General features: G+C 42.5%; 1 protein-coding gene across 4 annotated transcripts in view; it reads left to right on the plus strand.

Annotated features, from left to right (window-relative positions):
• Positions 1-19,875, plus strand: part of WDR7 (WD repeat domain 7) — a 972,184-nt gene that overhangs the window by 616,168 nt on the left and 336,141 nt on the right. For all 4 annotated transcript variants that reach the window (XM_069219934.1, XM_069219942.1, XM_069219953.1 and 1 more), the window contains one exon: positions 12,301-12,487. In XM_069219934.1, coding sequence (XP_069076035.1) covers positions 12,301-12,487 — 187 coding nt within the window. The remainder of the gene's footprint in view (positions 1-12,300; positions 12,488-19,875) is intronic.

The raw sequence follows: 19,875 nt of genomic DNA on the forward strand, positions 1-19,875 counted from the left end.
CCTACCAGAATGCTGTCTCTGATTATATTGTGACTATGCTGTGCCAAACTGGATTTTAGTATTAGATGTAGGAGGGCTCTAGTATTAACGTAGAACGCTCCCCATAGACAACTCCAGCCCTTAAATCCAATTTTAATGTGACTGATGTCTTTTGCCATCTTAAAATGGATAGGGTTGGCCCAGGGAATATTTACCCCATTGGTTAAGGCAAGTCCAGGTATTATTCCCACATATTACCTAGTGCCAGGCATATATATAGCAACCCCTGACACCCACTTCAGAAGACTTCCTGGACCGGTGGATGATAAGAAGAGGTCTGTAGCTGCTGTCTGTGACCTGAAAGGAATCCTGAAGGACTGGGTCGGCTCACTCCTATAACCAGGGCATTAAAAAATAAAGTGAGAGATGGAATGCTTGAATTCTTGAAAAGTACTCATGCAAATTTTTACTGGATCATCTCTTACTGATCCTCAACAGTGTTTAGTGAGGAGTGGTTTCTGTGTGTTTAAGGGTGTTGGGAGTTTGGATTTTGGCTTTTTGTGCCAATAACTGTTGAAGATGATGTTCTGGGGTGTGAGAGATGTTTCTCGGGTGTGTTTGGATGCAACCCATAGATTGCAATGGTGTGTGAATGGTAATTTGAAATGTTTTAGAAGACGGAGATGAAGTGGGATTGTGCCTTTTATTGGTTTGTGTGTTACGTGAAGAAGTTATGCATTTTAGGATTCATGGAAGTGTCTGGTTTTCGTGTAATAGGGTTTATTTGTCTGTGTTTTGGATGTGTAAGGGCTGCTATTTAGCTTGGTTTGATGCTTTTTTTTGGTTCAGGGTAGTATCTGGTTAATGGGAATATATGACTTTACATAGGCTTAATGACTATTCCAGCTGTTTTCTATTTTTTTAGGCAGAGAAAGCCTGAAGCCTGAAACAGATTCTGTCTTGTAAAACCCAGTCTTAACATGCCCGGCATATAAAGAAACTGTACTTTTGAGCGGAGGACAAAGCTCGGCATACTGTCTGGGTTAGCATCACAAGCTTAATATAAAACTGTTTAGCAGTTTGTAATAATAACAGAAATTAGTCCATATAAGGCTCAGAAAAGCAGGGACAGATTATGGAAGAAAGACTTGCTAGGCACTCCTCAAGTTCCTCTCCTCTTTTCCGCTGATGGCTTTTATTGCTTTGTTATGAGATTTCGTCCCAAAGGATTCCTTCTAATAGTTCAATATCGCAACATTTTTACTGTCTCTCTTGACAAAGCTTAATTTCGTCGGTGGCTTTAAAGAGTGACCTAGCTAATAATCTGTAGCTGGCGAGTGTAATTTATGTGACTCTAAAATCACTTATGAAATATCTATTTTGTTAATTGTCACGCAATTCCAAATGAAGATTACAGAAGATTTCGGTCTGATGCCTGGTCCCGAACAAGCATTAAGCTGAAATGCTTTGACATCTGGCTGCAAAATATGACCTTATTTCAGAGAAATACAAGCGTCTCCTTTCAATGACCTTCAAGGCACGCGTTAAATGCCAATGCAAGCGGCCCAAGCATTCTTCTGAGACTTGGCGAAGAAGCTCTCTGACCTCTGCAGAGGTTCCTAATGCAATATGGCCGCCGCTGCTGCCCTCTGTGTCCTTCCTCCAGCGTTCAGGCAAGAGGAGAATGCAGGCGGGAAGGCCGTAACCTGGTTATAGCCATCTGTGCTCACCATTAGCTTTGCGCTAACTAATATTTATGTATTTCTAACCAGATTCGTCCGTCTCTCAAACCTTGATCTGCTTTTGCTGACCTTGCTAACTGCAGCACCGGTGCACACTACACCATGGGTGTGATATTCATATTTTGTTAAGCACTCTACCTAGGCTGCAATATAGTTGTAAAAAAAAATCAGAATAAATATTTTCTTTTCGCTGCTTCCCATTTAAGCTGCATGCTCCAAGGTCTAATGTGTGCCTGTGTGAGAAGTGCATACGTGACAAGGTTGTATTTTTACGCATTACTTTCTACATCCGCTTGCCACTTTGCCATGATTTTTATGTGTAATATTTAAAATAGAGATATAAAGCTGGTTTAAAGAAACAAAATGATTCCTTCATGGCTCTCAGCCTGACCTGGATGTCGTGACAGAAAAGCCTCGATGCCTTTTTTAGTTTTTTAGACGAAAACCTGATATATTGTTGTGAAATAGGACACATATTACTTTTTCCTTGGATCCCGGTGTCAAGTGAAGACATTGCTCCCTCTACTCGAAACCTCCATATGATGCTGCATACTGCAACTGCCATCGGAGACTGCCTTACGCACCTGATCTTCTCTAAAAACCCTGGTCTCGTAGATTCCTTGACTTTTCATACGCCCTGTGGTGCTCACAGGTTAGGAGGTACCTAGATTCCTCGGCCACCTAGAACATCTGAGCCTTTTCCAGAGCTGGCCTTTTAGTGTTGATTTATCCCTTTATGAATGTCCTCTTTTCCTCAGTCTGGATCTGGAAATATTTTCCCTGCAGCAGTGGCTCTCCAGCTCCCGTAGGTGAAGCCACACAACTCCAGTCACAGCCCCATTTCCCTAGGATGTGATGGCATCAACTGGCACAGTGGCATCCGTTCCTGTTTTTCCACAATTTGCCAATGTTGGCCCAGAGATCTTATTTGGTGCCAATTATATGCAGTTTTCTTTATTAACTATATCTAATGTTACCTCCTACGGTCTCAGAGTGTAAACCATGTTGAAATTATGTGGATCCCCACAAGATCTATATATGATGTCTGGGGCCAGACCACACCCACGTTGGTCTGCAAAACCTGCATCTTTAAGCACCATATGCCATCAGGAAGTGAGAGGCCTGGCTGTAATTCTTTGAAGCCCTTAAGAACACCCCTAATAGTTTCTCTTTCCTCTTTCAGGTAAATCTCCTGAGACAGGGCAATAGTCTCAGGGTTCTTCCCAAATAAAACATACATAAACCACTACAGGAAAAAGTCATTTTCTTCCTCAATAAAAAGTTCCCACTCCTCTGAATTTCCAGAGACTCAGTGAGGCCGTTACCCAACACAGGTCTCTTTCTCAACTTCGTTGGATCACTGACCACAAAAAAACTTAAACTAAAATTTCTAGCTACATCGGAACACCTCTTCCTGATCAAGGCTTTTCAGCAAGCTATGTGGGATATCTTCAGGACTTCCCCACATCCAACTGGGCTAATCTTCAAAGGTTTGCTTTAGCCTGCTGGTTTGGCAATTTCAGCATACTTAACTGTGTACCTTCACAGGCTCCAGCATCAGTGCTAATTTTGAGGGAACCTTTGCCCATTAAGGCACAGCTTGTTGTTCACGATTTTGTCTCTGGTGCTGCCTTCCGAAGCATTCTCGGGCCATTTCAGCCATTGAAGTCAACAGAGATCATGGAAGTGGCTAGAAAAATCCCCTCGCAGTGGCTCTCCCTAGATCTGAGATGAATTAATGAATGGGCCAACTTATATAGCGCACAGCTACTCAGAGAGTGCCCTAGCATTGAACAGACAAGTAGAGATCCCAGATTTCTTGATCAGTGTGGCGTCAACAGCTACGTTTTTAACAGTTTCTGAAAACACAATTAATTCTGCTTGACCCTGAGCTTAAATGGTAGGCAATTTTAGGCCTGTGCAGATAAAACAGTAAAAGAGGACCCACCTCTCCTATCCTGCTTAAAGCGTGCAACATCAATTAGACAGGCGCAGGCATCAGTAGAACAAAGAGTTTTTGACATACAGTATGACCACATCCTGTCAGAAAGATACTGTAGGCCCATCCCATGTGAAGCCTAATGGGCTAATACCAGAGACCTAAACAAAATTGTCTTTTTTACTGGCAACCAGTGTAACTCTGCCAGGAGGAAATAGAACTACCCTGTGAGAGTTTAAATAGAAGGTGAGCTACCATATTCTGCAAAACTTTGAAGCGCTCGGGGAGATAATCAGGAAGGCCAAGATAAAGCACATTGGCGTCAACCAGTTGAGAACCGGCCAGGGCATGCACTGCAAATTTCTGAGCCTTCCACAGAAGTAGATATACATTTTTTTTAAGCTTGCATAATTCCAAAGCAGAATCTAACCACAAAAGATACCTGAGCCTTAAAAGAAAGTTGCCAGGTAAATTGAATGCCCAGTTCCACCCACAACAACTGGAGGAGGAGGCGAGGGAATCTCCCTTGGCCAACTTTCATTGCAACTGGGACCAAGGCCAGGTACAAATAACAGAAGATCTGTTTTGTCTGGATTACACTGCACATTATTAGTTCTCGTCCAGTTCATCACTGCTCACGCACAGACCAAGAAAGCTTCTTTTGCTTTTGGGGAGCCATTATTATATGAGAAAAGAAGCTGAGTATTGTACACAAAGGATATGATTTTAACGCCAAAATATTCCACTGAAGCAGAATGAAGGGGCATCAATAGTAAACAGTGTTGGACCCATTGAAGACCCTTGACGTACACCCTGTTTAAGTATCTTTGCATCTGAAAAGTAGGGGCCATCCTCTCTGCCTGCTCTCTTTGGTCCAAAAAGGAATGGATCAATTTCTACGCAACACCGTCACCCCTCCCCTGTCCCCAAACCCTCTCCCCCAAAATCCGACAAGCATTGTAGGAAGATGGCATGAGAGACAGTTTTTGAATGCTGCAGAGAGATCCAATAAAATAAAAGCAGCATTAGAGTTTTGAAGCAAGATCATCATAACGGAGTCTACAACTTCCAACAGCGCTGTTTCTGTGCTGTGTCGAGGGTGAAAACCTGATTGTAAAGGATGGTAACGACTTGAGTGTCTCTAAGTACTCCGAAAGCTGTGCATTGACAATTTTTTCCAGGATTTTATGAGCCACAAGCAGCAATGAAATAGGTCTGAAATTCGATAGCTGTGACGTATCAGGTGTTGTTTTTTTAAAAAGAGGAATAACTTTTGCCTGTTTCCAAATAATAGGAACGTGTCCTGTCTGCAACTAAGTACTGAGAAGTTTGGCAATTAGAAGATCAATAATGTCCAGCACATGCACCAAGATTAAAGGCAGGCACACATCCATTGAGGAGTCTGAGCTACAACTCAGGATAACAGTTTTTAAGCCCTTTATAAGTAATTAACTTAAATTGCAAAAGTTTACAAGTCACTGGCGATGTCAGTTCCTTTAAATACATCAATGCAGCAGGTGACACCCCCTGAGAATGAATATCCAGCAATTCCTTTGCTTTAGTCAGTCCTGGCAGTATACTACCTGACCATGGTAACAAATCTTCAGATTAGCAGGAGGCTCCAATAAGGAGACAGTTGCTCCAAGTTTCTGAAAAGAATCATCTCCCGCCACCTGCATTCTTCCGTCTCATGACAAAAGTCAGACCTGATGAAGAACTCTACTCTGCAAGCTTTGATATGAGTACTGTACTGTTCTACTCTTGCTCAGCTTCCAGAAGGGAAACCTGTGGGTCCGCTGTATCTGACAATCTACGTCTCAGTCACCAAGCTGAGGGAACAAGTGTTTAAATAGGTGGACAGTATAGCTTCTCTGAGATCCCAAACATGCAGAGATTATTTCTTTGTGTGCTGGACTCCGCGCTGAGGCAATTTCACCACCAAGTACATATCAGTCCTGCGACCAGTCATTTACTCCTGCTAAGGTGCTGTAGTCAGGCATATTTTGAATTATGATCTTCACTTGAGCCCCTGGAGCGGACAGAGATAGTCAGCCCAGTGCCGCCATGTTACTTAATCCCCCCTGGTGGGCAGTGGTGTTTTGAATAAGTTGAAAGCGATGGAAATTTTTCCAGGAGCAGCAAGATTGATTGCATTGGCACTGCCCAGTCTAGATTAGACCAGCATATTTACCACCGGAGTATGAAAACTGAGAGTAATGTAGGGCAAGATCTGTTTTTAAGCTTTATAGATGGCAGAAACAGTATTGAACAACTCTGACCACACGCCTTTGACCATAAAACCTCCAACGTTTTTTGCTATTTTTGACAGAGTGGGTTGGAAACCCATAATTTCAGACGACCAGGGAGGTTACCCACTTGAGGGAAGGGGGTGGGGAGAAATCAATGAGATCTCAGAGTTTGCAGAGTTGAGCATTAAGAAATTAGTTGACATGTTATGTTATACAGATTTGTAGAGTGCCCCATCACCCAGGAGGGTATCCTTGTGCTGAGCAGGTGTGAGTCTAGCCACACCAAGGGCCTAGTGGTACTAGTCGAAAAGCCAGATCTTCAGCTTCTTGTGGAATTTAAGAATTGAGGAGCAGATGCCATTGTTGAGGTATACTGGGGCCAGTGTTATGTAGTGCTCAAAATGTGGTTGAGGAGTTTGAATTGTGCTTATTTGTGAATAGGGAGCTAGTTGAGCTCCTTCAAGTGTGGTGTGATATAAGTGCGGTGTGGGAGGTTGAGAATGATTCTAACTGCCAAGTTCTGAATGGTCTGCAGCCTTCTGGTGGACAGTTCTGGTGAACTGTGGACAGGAGGGAGGTCAACAAAGGATGGGCTTGCCCATTTGTGAATGCATTTTATCTAAATTTGGGAGGGCAGAAACCAGCTGGGTATCATCCTCTTAAAGGAAAATCTAGCGCCATACTGGTGCAGAAGTGAGGCAAGACAATGATTAAACACATTAAACCGGGACAAGGACACTACTGGTAAGAGATTTTTTTAGTCTAAGGAGAATGGGTACCTCATTACTTGTTGAGATTGGTCGGTAAGAATAGGTTATATCTGCTATAGGGCAATCTACAGTGTCAAGTGCTGCAGGAAGATCTAAAAGCATTCACAATCCAACATGTCCTAAAACAAAACCTATGTAATAGGTCTTTAATCGGTCTAACATTTCTGGACGCTTTCCAAGGTAAGGAAGGAGGGGAATTCAACAAAAATTGTTTGACTTAGCAGAATCTGAAGTAAGTTTGTTAAGTAATGGTTTAACAACTGTTGACTTCCATCAAAGAGGAAAACTCCCATGGCTAAAAGAACATTGGAGAAGTTAATGGAAAAGCTCTATTGCCCAGAAGAAATGTCATGACACTTGCTAGAGTCGTATCTATCTGGGGAGCCTGAGCGTTGATTGTTTTTATGACATTTAATATTTATTAACACGTGTGGTTTGTCTACAGTTAGTGTATAATTCTAAATCTAGAATCAGATTTGGATATATCCTCATTTTTAAGAGATTTAAATACAGAAATCATATTTGTAATGTGGCCTGTACACTCTAAAGGCTACTGTTGCACGTCAAAGGAGTTTATAACATTTTGGACTTGGAAAATGGCATATAATTAGTAATTACTATTACACCCATGCTTTTTCTAATATTCTCTATTATTAAGGTGACAGATATTATGCATGCTGTAGTACTGAAAGTTACTCAGCCACTGCTGTTGGTCCTTTAAAGTCTGTTCCTCTTGGATACTAATTTTAATGTGTGTTGCTGAATGCCCTATTAATCTTCTAAGGACATGCACTAGTTTTATTTAAAAAAATATTTAATTAATAAACTGCAACTTGGTGCTCTGTACTTTCTTTAGAGGCTACCGGCTGCTCTGTCTCCCCCTCTTCCGGGTGGGGAAATCCAAGACCGCCATCTTTCTGGGTGCGTGGTCTAGCAGTTTTATTTTTGGAAGCCGGCTGAGTCTCTCGCACGCCAGTATATAATGACTGACGGGCGCCGGCCGCGCAGCAGACGCGCGGCGCGCCAACGGCATGCCCGTCTGCACCCGTCCGTGCCCTGGAGCACCCAGAGCCCAGAGATACTGCCCTTTGCACCTCCAACAGGTTCGTTTATTCTTCCTCGCAGTTGCAGGCACTCAGAACCACTGACCCTTGTCCTTCCCTCTATAGTAATATGAGACCCCTTCCCCTCCTCCCATGCCCAAACTGTTCGTGGACTGTCCTGCAATCGACGTCCTCTGACGTCCCCCTCCCTCACTTTGGCAGAATGATGTTGCTTAACTGCCGCTCCCTTCCAGCCCATTCTTTTAACATTCATACTCTCCTGGAAGAACTCCTGCCCGATGCTTTATTCCTTACGGAAACCTGGTTGGACGATGATTCCACAGTGGATATTTGTAACTCTTTGCCCTCTACATACTCTATGCTACATCTGGATAGACCTGTCACCAGGGGTGGGGGAATAGCTATTATTCATAAAACCACTATTAAATGTACCATCTCACCCTCTGATATTCCCGATTGCGAGAGCCTGATGTTTTCATTATACCTGTCCTCTACCTTCACTTTTTCGGGAATCCTGCTCTATCGGCCTCCTGGACCTGTTTCCTGCTTTCTGGACACTTTACTTGAGATTGCAGCCAGCCATATTTGTAAATTTTCTAATTTAACTATTTTAGGAGATTTTAATATTCACCTTGATAAATTGGACTGCCCCTCGGCCAAATTATTAGTAACCTCCCTCTCTGCACTTCAATTAACCCAGCACGTAACTGGCCCCACGCACCTGAAAGGCCATACACTAAATCTTATTTTTAGTAAGATTGTTGACCTGACTGCTGCACCTCCTTTGCCGCTAGTATGGACCGATCATTCCCTTCTCTCCTTCATTTTCCCTTATGATGTTGTCCAGGAGCAACCCCCTAGTCCTTTAACGTCTGGGCGTATTTGGTCAAAAATGGCCCCGGAGGAATGGCGTAGAGCCCTCCGGGCCCTTCGGACAACCAATAACTCTCTTGTTCCAGAATCGGCAGACTCATTTGATAAATGGGTTTTGTCCTCCCTGGATGCTATTTTGCCCATCAAACCTAGAGTAAAAAAATCTTCTCATAAACCCAAACCCTGGTTTTCTCCCTTCCTTCTTAAACTTAGGAAGAACTGCAAAAAGTTAGAGAAGCTGTGGCGAAAAAACGACAGTCTCTCTGCTAGAGATATTTATAGACAATCTATCAGAGTATACCACCACAATATCAAAATTGCCCAGTCCACCTTTTACCGTGCAAAAATAGAAAACTCCTCCTGCCCCCAGAAAGAAATCTTTCAAATTTTTAAAGAACTCACCACACCTCCTACGTCTGCCTCTATGATTGAGGCTTCTGTCACCCACAGTAATCTACTGCCATCATATTTTCAGGATAAAATCACCAGTATATACTCTGGGTTCCCCACCCCATCGAAACTGCCCCCAATTTTCCAGGCCCTGGATCCTCTCTCTGAAGGAGTCTCATTAACTACTTTTACCCCTCTTACTGATGTGATAACTGCCGATTTTCTGTCCAAAATTAAATCTGGCTCTCCCTTAGACCCTGCCCCTCCCTCTGTTCTTTTACGGGTATCGGATATTATTGTCCCTCCGCTTACTAAAATTTTGAATTATTCTCTATCTTCTGGTTCCCTCCCTCAGTCTTTTAAACATGCTGTTATTAAGCCTCTTCTGAAGAAACCCAAACTTGACCCTACTCTACCAGAAAACTATAGACCCATTGCCCTCCTCCCTATCGCCGCCAAGATCCTGGAGAAGCATGTCAATTCTCAACTAAACTGCTATCTCGAGAGCCATGAGCTCCTACATCCCACCCAAATGGGCTTTAGAGCCTTGCATAGCACCGAGTCAGCCCTTCTCTCTGTAACTGAGTCAGCTCGTCAGCTTTTGGATCAAGGGACTCATGTGGCTATTATTTTACTTGATCTGAGTGCAGCCTTCGACACGGTCAATCACAATCTTCTTTGCTGCAGACTCTCAGAAATATGGGTAAGGGAATCTTTTCTATCCTGGCTCTCCTCTTTTCTCAAAGGTAGATCCTTTCAAGTTCTGGACTGCACTTTTTTCTCTAATATTCTCCCATTGACCTGTGGAGTCCCCCAGGGCTCCTCTCTCACTCCCACTCTTTTTAATGTTTATCTGTCCCCGTTAGCTAAAGTGATTGCTCCCCACAACCTCTCATTGGTCACTTATGCAGACGACACTCAATTAGTGGTGTCCCTCTCCAGTTTTGGAGATTCATCCGTTGATAACCTCTCTTGCTGTATGAGGGATATCAGTGATTGGATGATTAAATCCAAACTTAAATTTAACAACGGGAAGTCGGAAGTTATGGTCCTAGGCAATGGTCCCCCTGCCTCTCCTCTCTCATCATTTTCAGATACTTTTAACAACCTTCCCCCTCCCAAAACACGTTAAGAGTCTTGGCGTGTGGCTCGATCCTCGGCTTACCATGGATTTTCAAGACAACAAAGTCTCCTCCACTTGTTTTGGTCTCCTACGAGCTTTCAGGAAGATTCTTATTCTTCTTCCTCTCATGGCCAGAAGAATTGTTATTCAAACTTTAATTCTTTTCCGGCTTGACTACAGGAATTCTCTGTTTCTTAGCTCCCCGCTTTATGTCATAAAGAAGCTGCAGAGAGTGCAAAATGCAGCAGCCAGGCTTCTTATTCAATTACCAAAATATTCTTCTACTAAACCGGCTATCTCGACTCTCCACTGGCTCCCTATTAAGGAGCGGATTGACTTCAAATCGCTTTGCATTGTTCACAGGGCCCTACATGGTAGGGGTTAAATTTTCTTAAGAAAACGGATTTTCCTATATACTCCATCTAGGAGCCTACGGTCTTCCTCTCTCCGGAATGTTCATATTTTCCGGTCCAAGAGAGCCTGGGGTAGTAACTCCTTCTCTAGTAAGGCCGCCCGTCTCTGGAATGCTCTTCCTTTGGAGCTCCGCCATGAATCCTCAGAGCAACTCTTCAGGAAAAAACTTAAAACCATTCTTTTTGTGACTAACTCACTCCTTTCCTCCTGTACGTAACTTCTGCTGCTGTTAGCGCTGGGATGCCCCTGGGTAACTATGCGCTCTATAAATCCAAAAAACTAAACTAAACTAAACTACTGTTTGATTCTAGCAGCGGGTATGAACCCTTTTAGGGGCGAACATCTCTCCAGAAGCTCTTTGCTGTAGTATGTTCTAGAGCTCTACCCCTACCACCACTCTGGCACTACCAATTCTTCTAATTTTTAAGCCTCCTATTAAAGCGTTATTTCAGAGGCAAGAGGGAGAGAAATTACATTTTCCATTCAATAAATAATGTAACTTCGACTTTGCTACTCTGTGGCGATGCAGTGGTGCTGAGCCTCCGCCTGCTGCTGCACCCCTAATCCGAGGGGTCCGACATCTTCCACCACCGAGGCCTCGGGCCTTGCACAATAATTGTCAGCCAGTGTGGCACGCTGCCATCTTAAATATCGGGGTCTTAACTGCAGCTAGAGGCAGCAGGGTTCGCCCAGCTCCGTCACCTCACGTCAAGGCTTCTCAGTACTCCGGCCCACCGGGCCCACTGCTGTAGGGGTCGTTGAGCAGCGAAACGACAGAGGCCGAGTGGAACCCAGGAATCGGGCAACTGGCATCTTGGCGTGCCTGGACATAACTTTTAAAGAAAGATCTTACCACTGCAGCTTAAATGTATCTTTTGTACCACATTTGAGTGAATATAAGACTATATAACAAAAAATGCAAATGTAACTCAGTGTCTCAATTAAATATTTACATTTTATCCTAAGTTCACGTTCCTTTACTCTATAGAGCCTCATAATGGACCCCGATATCTACAGCATCTTTTGTTTGTTCTTGATGGTAAAGGCCAATTGTTTCTATTGTTGCTAATGGAATAAGGTTTTCTTTATAAGGTGCGTTAAGGTTTTCTTGTTTTAGCTCCTTAATGTTTTTTCTTTGTGTCATAACTTATCTCCTTTGGTAGCTTTGTGTTTCTTTGGTGCTTTAGATGTTAAGCAGGGCTAGACTACTCCTGTTTCACGAGCAAATGCATTCATTTTCTGGATCTGATTGTTGACGATCCCACATAAAAATAAACGATTCCCACATCATCAGTTTATTTTTTACCCATTTCAATAGAACAACATTCTAATCCCCTCCCTCCACTGACTTGTTTTGATTTGTAGGTTTTTTCCTGACTTAAAATTGTGTTTTAATTTTAGAGCAGTTTACCCACCCATTATCTTTTCTCTAACTCTAGTTTAGCGTTTATTTCCCTTACACTACAGCCATTTTCTCTAGGGTACAGGTAAACAAAAAATCTGCAAATATTATCATGAGGTTTTGAAGTTTCTGGCTTTTGGTGTACTACATACTAGTGTGTGCAATTGAATCCCTTTCCAAAACTCTAGTTACCAAAGATACAAAGTCTACTTCTTTAACTCCATCTTTAATTTTTACTAACGTTGCATTTGTATTTTAAAACACTACAATAAAAGCAAACAAACTTGGGCACATACTGTCTCAAACCAAGTGTGTTTTTGTGTAGTGACAATAATTGAATATGCTTCTATTACAGGTAAGGCGTTGACATTTCTTCTGCTGCAGCCTCCAAGTGCCAAGCTGCCTGCGCACAGCACAATCCGCAGGACTGCTATTGATCTGATTGGACGCGGATTTACAGTATGGGAGCCTTATATGGATGTATCCGCTGTGTTGATGGGGCTGTTGGAACTGTGTGCTGATGCTGAGAAACAGCTTTCCAAGTATGTAAAACTATTGCTTGTTCAAGGGTCAAAGTTGCATTTTTCATGAGGTTGTTAGTTGCATCACTGGGGCAATAATGATGTGAATAGGCTTGACTCACACTTTTCTAATACCACTACTTTAACACAAAGTAGTGGGGGAGTTCTATGACTCCACCTAATTGTGCTTTGGAACTTTTTTGTAATTAATTAAACAGCTGTTAATAGTACACTTGAAAGGCCATGCCAGGAGCACTATTACAAACTTAATATTTCACTAGTTGTGCCACCTTTTAGGCGGACTTTTTCCCCTGTACGGAATTCCACATTCTGAACAAGGGCAGTCAGATATACACATCAGATTTCTCTTTCCATACCCCTAACTGTATCTCGGGGTGATCCTTTCCAATTGCTCTTGGTTGGAGTAAATGTATGACAGTGTCCATGCTGGGAGGGGGTCATATTTCAATTTGTGAATGCTCACAAAGGTGCATATATATGTTGATGCTAATATAGTTACAAGGTAAACCATACTTTGTCCCTCCTTCCTCTAATCTTACTCATTGAATGGGATTTACTATTGTAGATTTCTCCACACACCTGCCGTCGTGGTCACAGTAGTAACACCTGTCTGTCTGTCAAAATATTTAGATGATTTCCAGAAAGGTGAAAATGAAGGACGTTTTGCCGGTAAACATATATTTAAGGTTGACAATGCATAATCTAGCCCTAGATTACAGCTGTATATTGTACAGAATTATAGGCTTTGTTGTTTTAAACAGGATATGCAAGCAAAAGGAAATTCATACGTAGGGACAATTATGATAAATTGTTTTGCAAAGCTGTACTTGCTTTTGAATTGTTTTTGAAGTATTCTAGCTTTTACACATCTATTCAAACTTAGGTATTGTCCACATTATTTGCATCTTTTTCCAGATTACATCAGCATGTTAAGTGGGCTTGCATGAAGATCACAAAAAGACAAATATAGTAACATTATATAGTACAAAAGTGTGAGGTTTGATGAAACAGATCATAATGTACTCCACAACATAAAACTGCTTTCGTCTTGCCTGTTTTTTCCTTTGCATGATACGAACATTTGTGAAAATGCTATGAGAACCAAAATATAACAATAACATCTTATGCATCTTCAGAAGAATTTCATGTTGTTTGTGTATACACAACATGAAATGCTTCTGAAATCCAATGATGCAAACAATGCAAATGATGCAAACAATGTGGGCACTACAGAAGTTTGAATTGAGGTGTAAATGCTAGAGTTCTTAAAAAAATCAAAAACAAGTACAACTTTGTAAAACAATTTATGATAATTTTCTCTACATATACGTTTCCTGTTATACACATATGTACGTAAATTTCATACACACACCAACAGTTGTAATGAGTAATTGCCACTATGTTGTTATCATCAGGTCAGGTTTTTTGTTTCTTTAATAATTTAGGCAACATTTGACTAATCTGGAAGCAACCTTAAAAAAAAGTAAAAAGTTTGTCCAATTTAGCTCCTGTATGGAAAGTCTCACACTAATCCTTCAAGCCGGGTCCTAAAAGTGTGATTTTCCTTTTTAATTTCTATAGGAAACTTTGCTATCCATTGCAGAAAAATTGACTGAGCAGAGTTAAACAATATTTGACAAAGTTAGAACTTTACTCAAAGTATGATTTTTGCGATTTGGTCTAAATCCGTTCTGTCATTTTTGAGAAATTGGTGTTTAAAAAGATGCTCTGTGTGACCATGAAGGGGTTAATTGGTGTTAAGAAGTTAGAAGTCTCTGCACTAGTGTTGTCCATATATGCTTAGTTGTCCCATATGAAGTAGCTGGTCGGATCCTAATTGTCTGTCCACAACTTGGAGGATATGTAGAGCCAGACCTTACCGGACTCCTGGAAATTAAAAATGAAAGGTCATTTAAGGAGGCACTGTGGGCACACCCTGAACCACAGGGCAAAGACAGGAGGCCTGAAGTAAGACCTCTTGCCAGCTACAGCGGGCCATCGGGAACAAAAGGATACTAAAAGCTTCTAAAACTGCTCCAGGAGACTGGCAAGGAATAGTTATGTTATGTTAACAGATTCGTAAAGCGAGCAGCTACCCCAACAAAGTGGCTTCCCAGCCCTGGCCCAAAACATCATGCTGCTGAGCCTACGACCCAGGAGGGGGAGACTAAACGGGAAACAGCCAAGACTTGAGGGACTTCCTAAAGAGGAAATTATTCTGAGTGGGTTTGGGTAGCGGCCCAAGAGACGAGGGCCACCACTGGTCGTCCTTAGAAAGAGAGAATTTGGCTAGGAAAAGAATCTCTGTCATATTAACATTACTGCGAATACAGTAGTTTGTCATCCATTCAGCCGCCACAAGTATACCTTTGTGAAATTTGGCCCTGCCTTCCGAAGGATTGTTTAATATGGAAAGCACAAGCGGCGCATCATCTGTATATGATATCAGATTGATCCAAACAAATTTCACCCCCTGAGCTAAAGGCGGAATGTATATATATTAAACAGGATGGGGTTTAATGACGAACCTTGAGGGACACCATACTGGAGCACATGGGATTGAGAGCTGTACAGAGGAAAAATAACCTGGAAAGAATGCTCAGAAAGAAAGGAGGAAAACCAAGAGAGTGCAGCACCTCTAATGCCAATGTTCTCCGACCAAGCGAGTAGGAGTTGAGACACTGTATCAAACGCAGCACTAAGATCTAGTAGAATTAAGGCTGATGATCTTCCTTCATCCAAGGCACTGCGGAGCTGCTCAGATACTGTCAGGAGTGCAGATTCCATGCTGTGCATAGGTCTAAAACCGTTTTGAGAGGTATCCAAGATTAAATTATCCTCTAAAAAGCTGGTTAGGATTCTGTTAATAAACCACTCTATAACCTTTTCAAGAAAGGGTAAGAGAGAAATAGGGCAAACGTTTTTAGGCTTAGAAGCATATAAAGATAGTTTCTTAAACAACCAAATTATGTTAGTGTGCTTCCAATGACCTGGTACAGATGCGGTGGACAAAGAAAGATTGACCAGTTCAAGAGTGTAAGGGAACAGTTGTTCCTGAAATTTAATAAAGTTATCTGGTTTACTAGGATCGACTGGAGATTCAGTTTTCACTTGGCTACAGAGAGTGCAGAAGGTAGGCAGACCTAAAGGAGGAAACGAGCTGAGCAGGGCTATCGAGGCCATGTCAGCGACCTGAGTCGCAGCCATCAAAATCATTTCTGCTGCCGGCGTCCTAGTCTCCATCCTGACCGCCAGACAGGCCGGGGAAAAGTGTGAATATATGTCCTCAATCTACTGGAGGCTACGGTCTGATCGGCTGGGAACCGAGGCTTCATGAGGCTGTTAACCAAGCTGAAGATTTCTTTAGCCAGGTTACTGCTGCAGTTTGTTTTTCTAGTGTAGTATTTTGCTTTAAATTTCAAGATTGATTTATAGTAGTATTTAATAGCTGTTCTACAAGATCTTCTTCAAGAGTGCTCTAATGCCTTGCAATTCATTTTCTCCGTTAACCAGGGGGCATCAGGTCTCTTTTTCACAGTGACCCACCTGGCTGGGATAAAGGCATCCAAGGCAGAGGTGAGCCAATGATCCAGAGTGGAATTAGCAATCTCGGCATTGCGTGGCAGACGAAGACAACTAGCATTAATACTCTGGCCAAATTTTTGACTATAGTGCGAGTAGTGCTCCACTTCCAGAAGCAACTTGAACCCGCGGGGGTGGCCAAGCCCTCGGGAGAAAGCACATAGAGGTTTCAAATAATTATAGCCACTGTAAGGGTTTGTGGTTGGAGACCTCCCCCCCCCACCCCACGAGTCTTTACCTACCAGAGGCCCCTATCTCACTTGGAGCAAATGTGCTGCCGCACGCTTACAATATCTGGTCCCCTGGGGCCCCCATCTCCCCAAAGACCGGCAAGTAGATCTGCGGGGCTCGCCTTTTCCTCATCCGTAGGTGAAATTGCCTGGCCTTTATTCTTCTACCCAGGAGGGAAGAGTGGTTTGATCCTGCATGGTGGGAGCTGGGTGTATATGTTGTGGGCAGGGAGGGGCTTTGGGTTCTCCCCCTCCACCTTCTGCTCTTCCCCCACGTATTCCATTCTATCAGAACCCCAAATTAAAAGCATATGGTGTGGGTGTCCTGGGTGGGACTAGGAGTGGGACTCCCATTATTAAAGAAAGATAAATAAAATAAGCACTTTCCCTGCTGCTGCTGCATCAAAGGCCCACCACAGGTATGGGATCAGCTGAGGCCTGGAGCATCCCATAAGCCTATTCATAATTTGTTTATTCTGTGCATGATGCCCCTGAGAAGACAGCAGCACAACAAGCTTGTTCCTAAATGTTTGTGGGTTTGCGAGGAGTGTGGCAGTTCCCACAGGAGCTCCACTTAAGTGTCTTTTTTTATTAAAGTCCTCATGCGTGCCCCAGGGGCTTCAATTATTGGCCCTGGAATAGTTTTCTTATGGTTTAAAGCACACCTAGAGTTTGGGACTTTGCTCAGAGGCTCTGGGGTGTGGTGTGGGAACCCCTGTTGGTGGGTCCTAAGGCTACACTTGCAGCGTCGGTTGTATGAGAAATTTTAAGTGGTGTTTTTAACAAGTCTATTTGAGCCCTTTTTACTCTGTGTACAGTTTTGGTGTGGTGCTCAGCCGCCAATACAGGGACATCTATAGCTGTCATCTTGGTTGGCGCTTTAGTCTCTTTTACCCGCCATACTATTTAATGAACACGGGTGCGCAATAAAACTGCCTGTGGTTTCCTAGTTTGGGGACTAAATCTCCTGAGCAGCTGTTTAAATAAACAAATTCTAAAAGTTGGGGAGGCAAACTGACCCTTGAATTTGATCAGTCTGCTATGAAGAGCCATTTTCTTAAAATTCCATTCTTCAGTTTTCCCTAACTATTTTGTTGCACTTTTTAAGTTATCTATTTGAGCCCTTTTTAATGTATGTACAGTTTTAGTGTGGTTTCTTGGCCATCATTACAGAAATATCTACAGTCACCATCTTAGTTGGTGCTCTACTCTTTTGTACTGGACATACTATTTAATGAGTCCCAGGGTGTGGATATTCAGCGGACACGCCAAAGTCATGCCAAAGTCAAGCCTGTCTGCACCTGCCCGCATCCGGATAGGGCCTGAAACTCTAGTTATTCTGCAGTGCGCCTGAGAGAGCTCAACCTGTATCAGTGTTGCCACCACTAGGTATACCAAATAGAATAACCTTTGATGTGTAAAGTCTGTTCTTATGTACCCATGTGCTTTACAGGTGCAAAGGCCATTACAGAATATAATACTAATGCAAGCTACAGTCTTTTCTTGTTTCTTGTTCTCTGGCGCAACTTAAGCTAAATGTTTTACATCTATGGAGGGACGGCAACCTGATGTATTTTACAAGAGGGTTGCAAGAGGGTTCTATGCCCGATGTGGTTCCCCCAGGATTTAACGTTCTCAGAATTGTTCAAGAAGGAAAAAAAGGAGATGGGATCGTTATTGTCTTTGTTCAAATTTACATATCACCCTGGGAAGTACCTGACCTGTCAAAGCTCATTATTTTCAATTGAGTATTCTGTTTCTTTTACACTTTTCAGTGCCTTGATTTATCGGCCTCCAGGTCCCTAGCACAATTTCTAGAAAAACTACCAAAGATGATTACAAGCCCTAAAAAAAAAAATATATAAATGTACTCTTCTCTGAGATACAAACATTCAGATCCAATTTACTACAAGACCTAGAGTGCTTGCAGCTGACACAGTTGGTAAAACACCCTACACATAAAGAAGGCACATCCTAGTTCCAGTATTCTCAAATTTACAAACTCTGGTCTTTAATCAACCTTTTCCAATGATCTGGTCTGATCACCTGGTGGTCCCTATCTCACTTGCGGACTCGGCCCCTTATGTTAAAGGCAAGGAAGTGCACAGGGTCCACAGACTCTGCTCCAAGTTGAATAGGGAGAGTTTGAGAAAGTTCTCACAAACACCGTGCCTAAACTGAAGGGCAATAGTGTAAATATGGATCATTCTTTGAGGGCTGAATTACCTCAGCTCTAAACCAGCTAATTTCTTTTAAAAAAACAGCAGGAAATATAAAACGGAGACCAGCCCTTTAGTTTAACTTCCAGTTAAGAGAATTAAAGGAAAACTGTAAAAGACTAGAAAGAATTTAAGGAAATCTCATGATCAAAGATCAGAAAAGGTCTACAGATTAGCTATCAGAAGGTATCATTATTGGATAAGACATACTTAGGCTGATTATTTTGCACATAAATTGATAGCGCGGCTAACTTGGCTAAGGAGGAGTTTTATATAGTAAAACCTATGATGAACCTGTTAGACCTTAATTAGGGGATAGCAACGTCTGAAGCACAAGGAAATTATCTAGTTTTTTTTCCTTTTAATTTCTACCATCTGTGCATCTTTTCAAGGTCAGGAATCCAGTTCATGGGGACGTTATCTGACACTCAAGGCCTAACTATTAAACCTACGCTCTGTCTTCTTAGACATACAGGATGGAGATCTGCTTACTTAAATGACGAAGTCTGAATCCCCCTGGATCCTGCCCCCCCCCCCCTTTTATCTTTCTAAGGGCAGTGAGTACTGTTTTTCTGTTGATAAGGGAGATTGTCAACTACTCACTGTAGAGCGATCAGGTTCCAAAATTCTGGAAGCATGCACTAGTGAAACCATTATTGAAGAAACCCACCTTGAACCCTTCAATCCTGGAAATTATAAGCAGAGTCCTCGGAAACAAATGGTATCTTCCATGCCTCGCAAACTGGATTCAGGCCCGTACATAGCCCCGAGACAGCACTTCTGGTGGTAGTAGAAGAGCTTAAATGGAAACTTAATTAGAATGATTCTTTAGCTTAGCTCCTGTTGAACCTCAGCACAACAGACTACACAGTATCTTACATAATTCACCTAGAGCGATCGGCTGACTCAGCAATAATACATCATTCCTGGAGGTGGCTGACCTCTTTTTCTATTTTTTTATTTTTTCGGGACCGAAGTTTTGAAGTATGGGATAAACCATTCAACTCTCAAGCTCTATCACTTGTGTGAGGTGTGCCATAAGGCTCCTTCCTGAGCCTGAGGTTTACTGTGTTCGTTTGAGCGTTGGCTGACCTTGTGAAGTCGTTTGGACTCTTTGGTATCATATGCAGATGATACCTAGATCATTTTTTCGCTGACCCAAGAATCCTCCTCCAACCAACAGGGCCGCTTAAAATCTTGTGTCACCACAGTTGCCAAATGCATGGACTCTTGCTGCCTGAAACTCAATGGAGTCAAGTCTGAAGTGATGATGATTGGAAACAATTTTAATCTTTGGTCTCTGCTCTACTGGCCCAATTTCTTGGTTCACAACCCCAGCCTAAGTCAGTGGTTAAAA

Source organism: Pleurodeles waltl, chromosome 1_1, assembly GCF_031143425.1.
Source record: "Pleurodeles waltl isolate 20211129_DDA chromosome 1_1, aPleWal1.hap1.20221129, whole genome shotgun sequence".
Lineage (NCBI taxonomy): Eukaryota > Metazoa > Chordata > Amphibia > Caudata > Salamandridae > Pleurodeles > Pleurodeles waltl.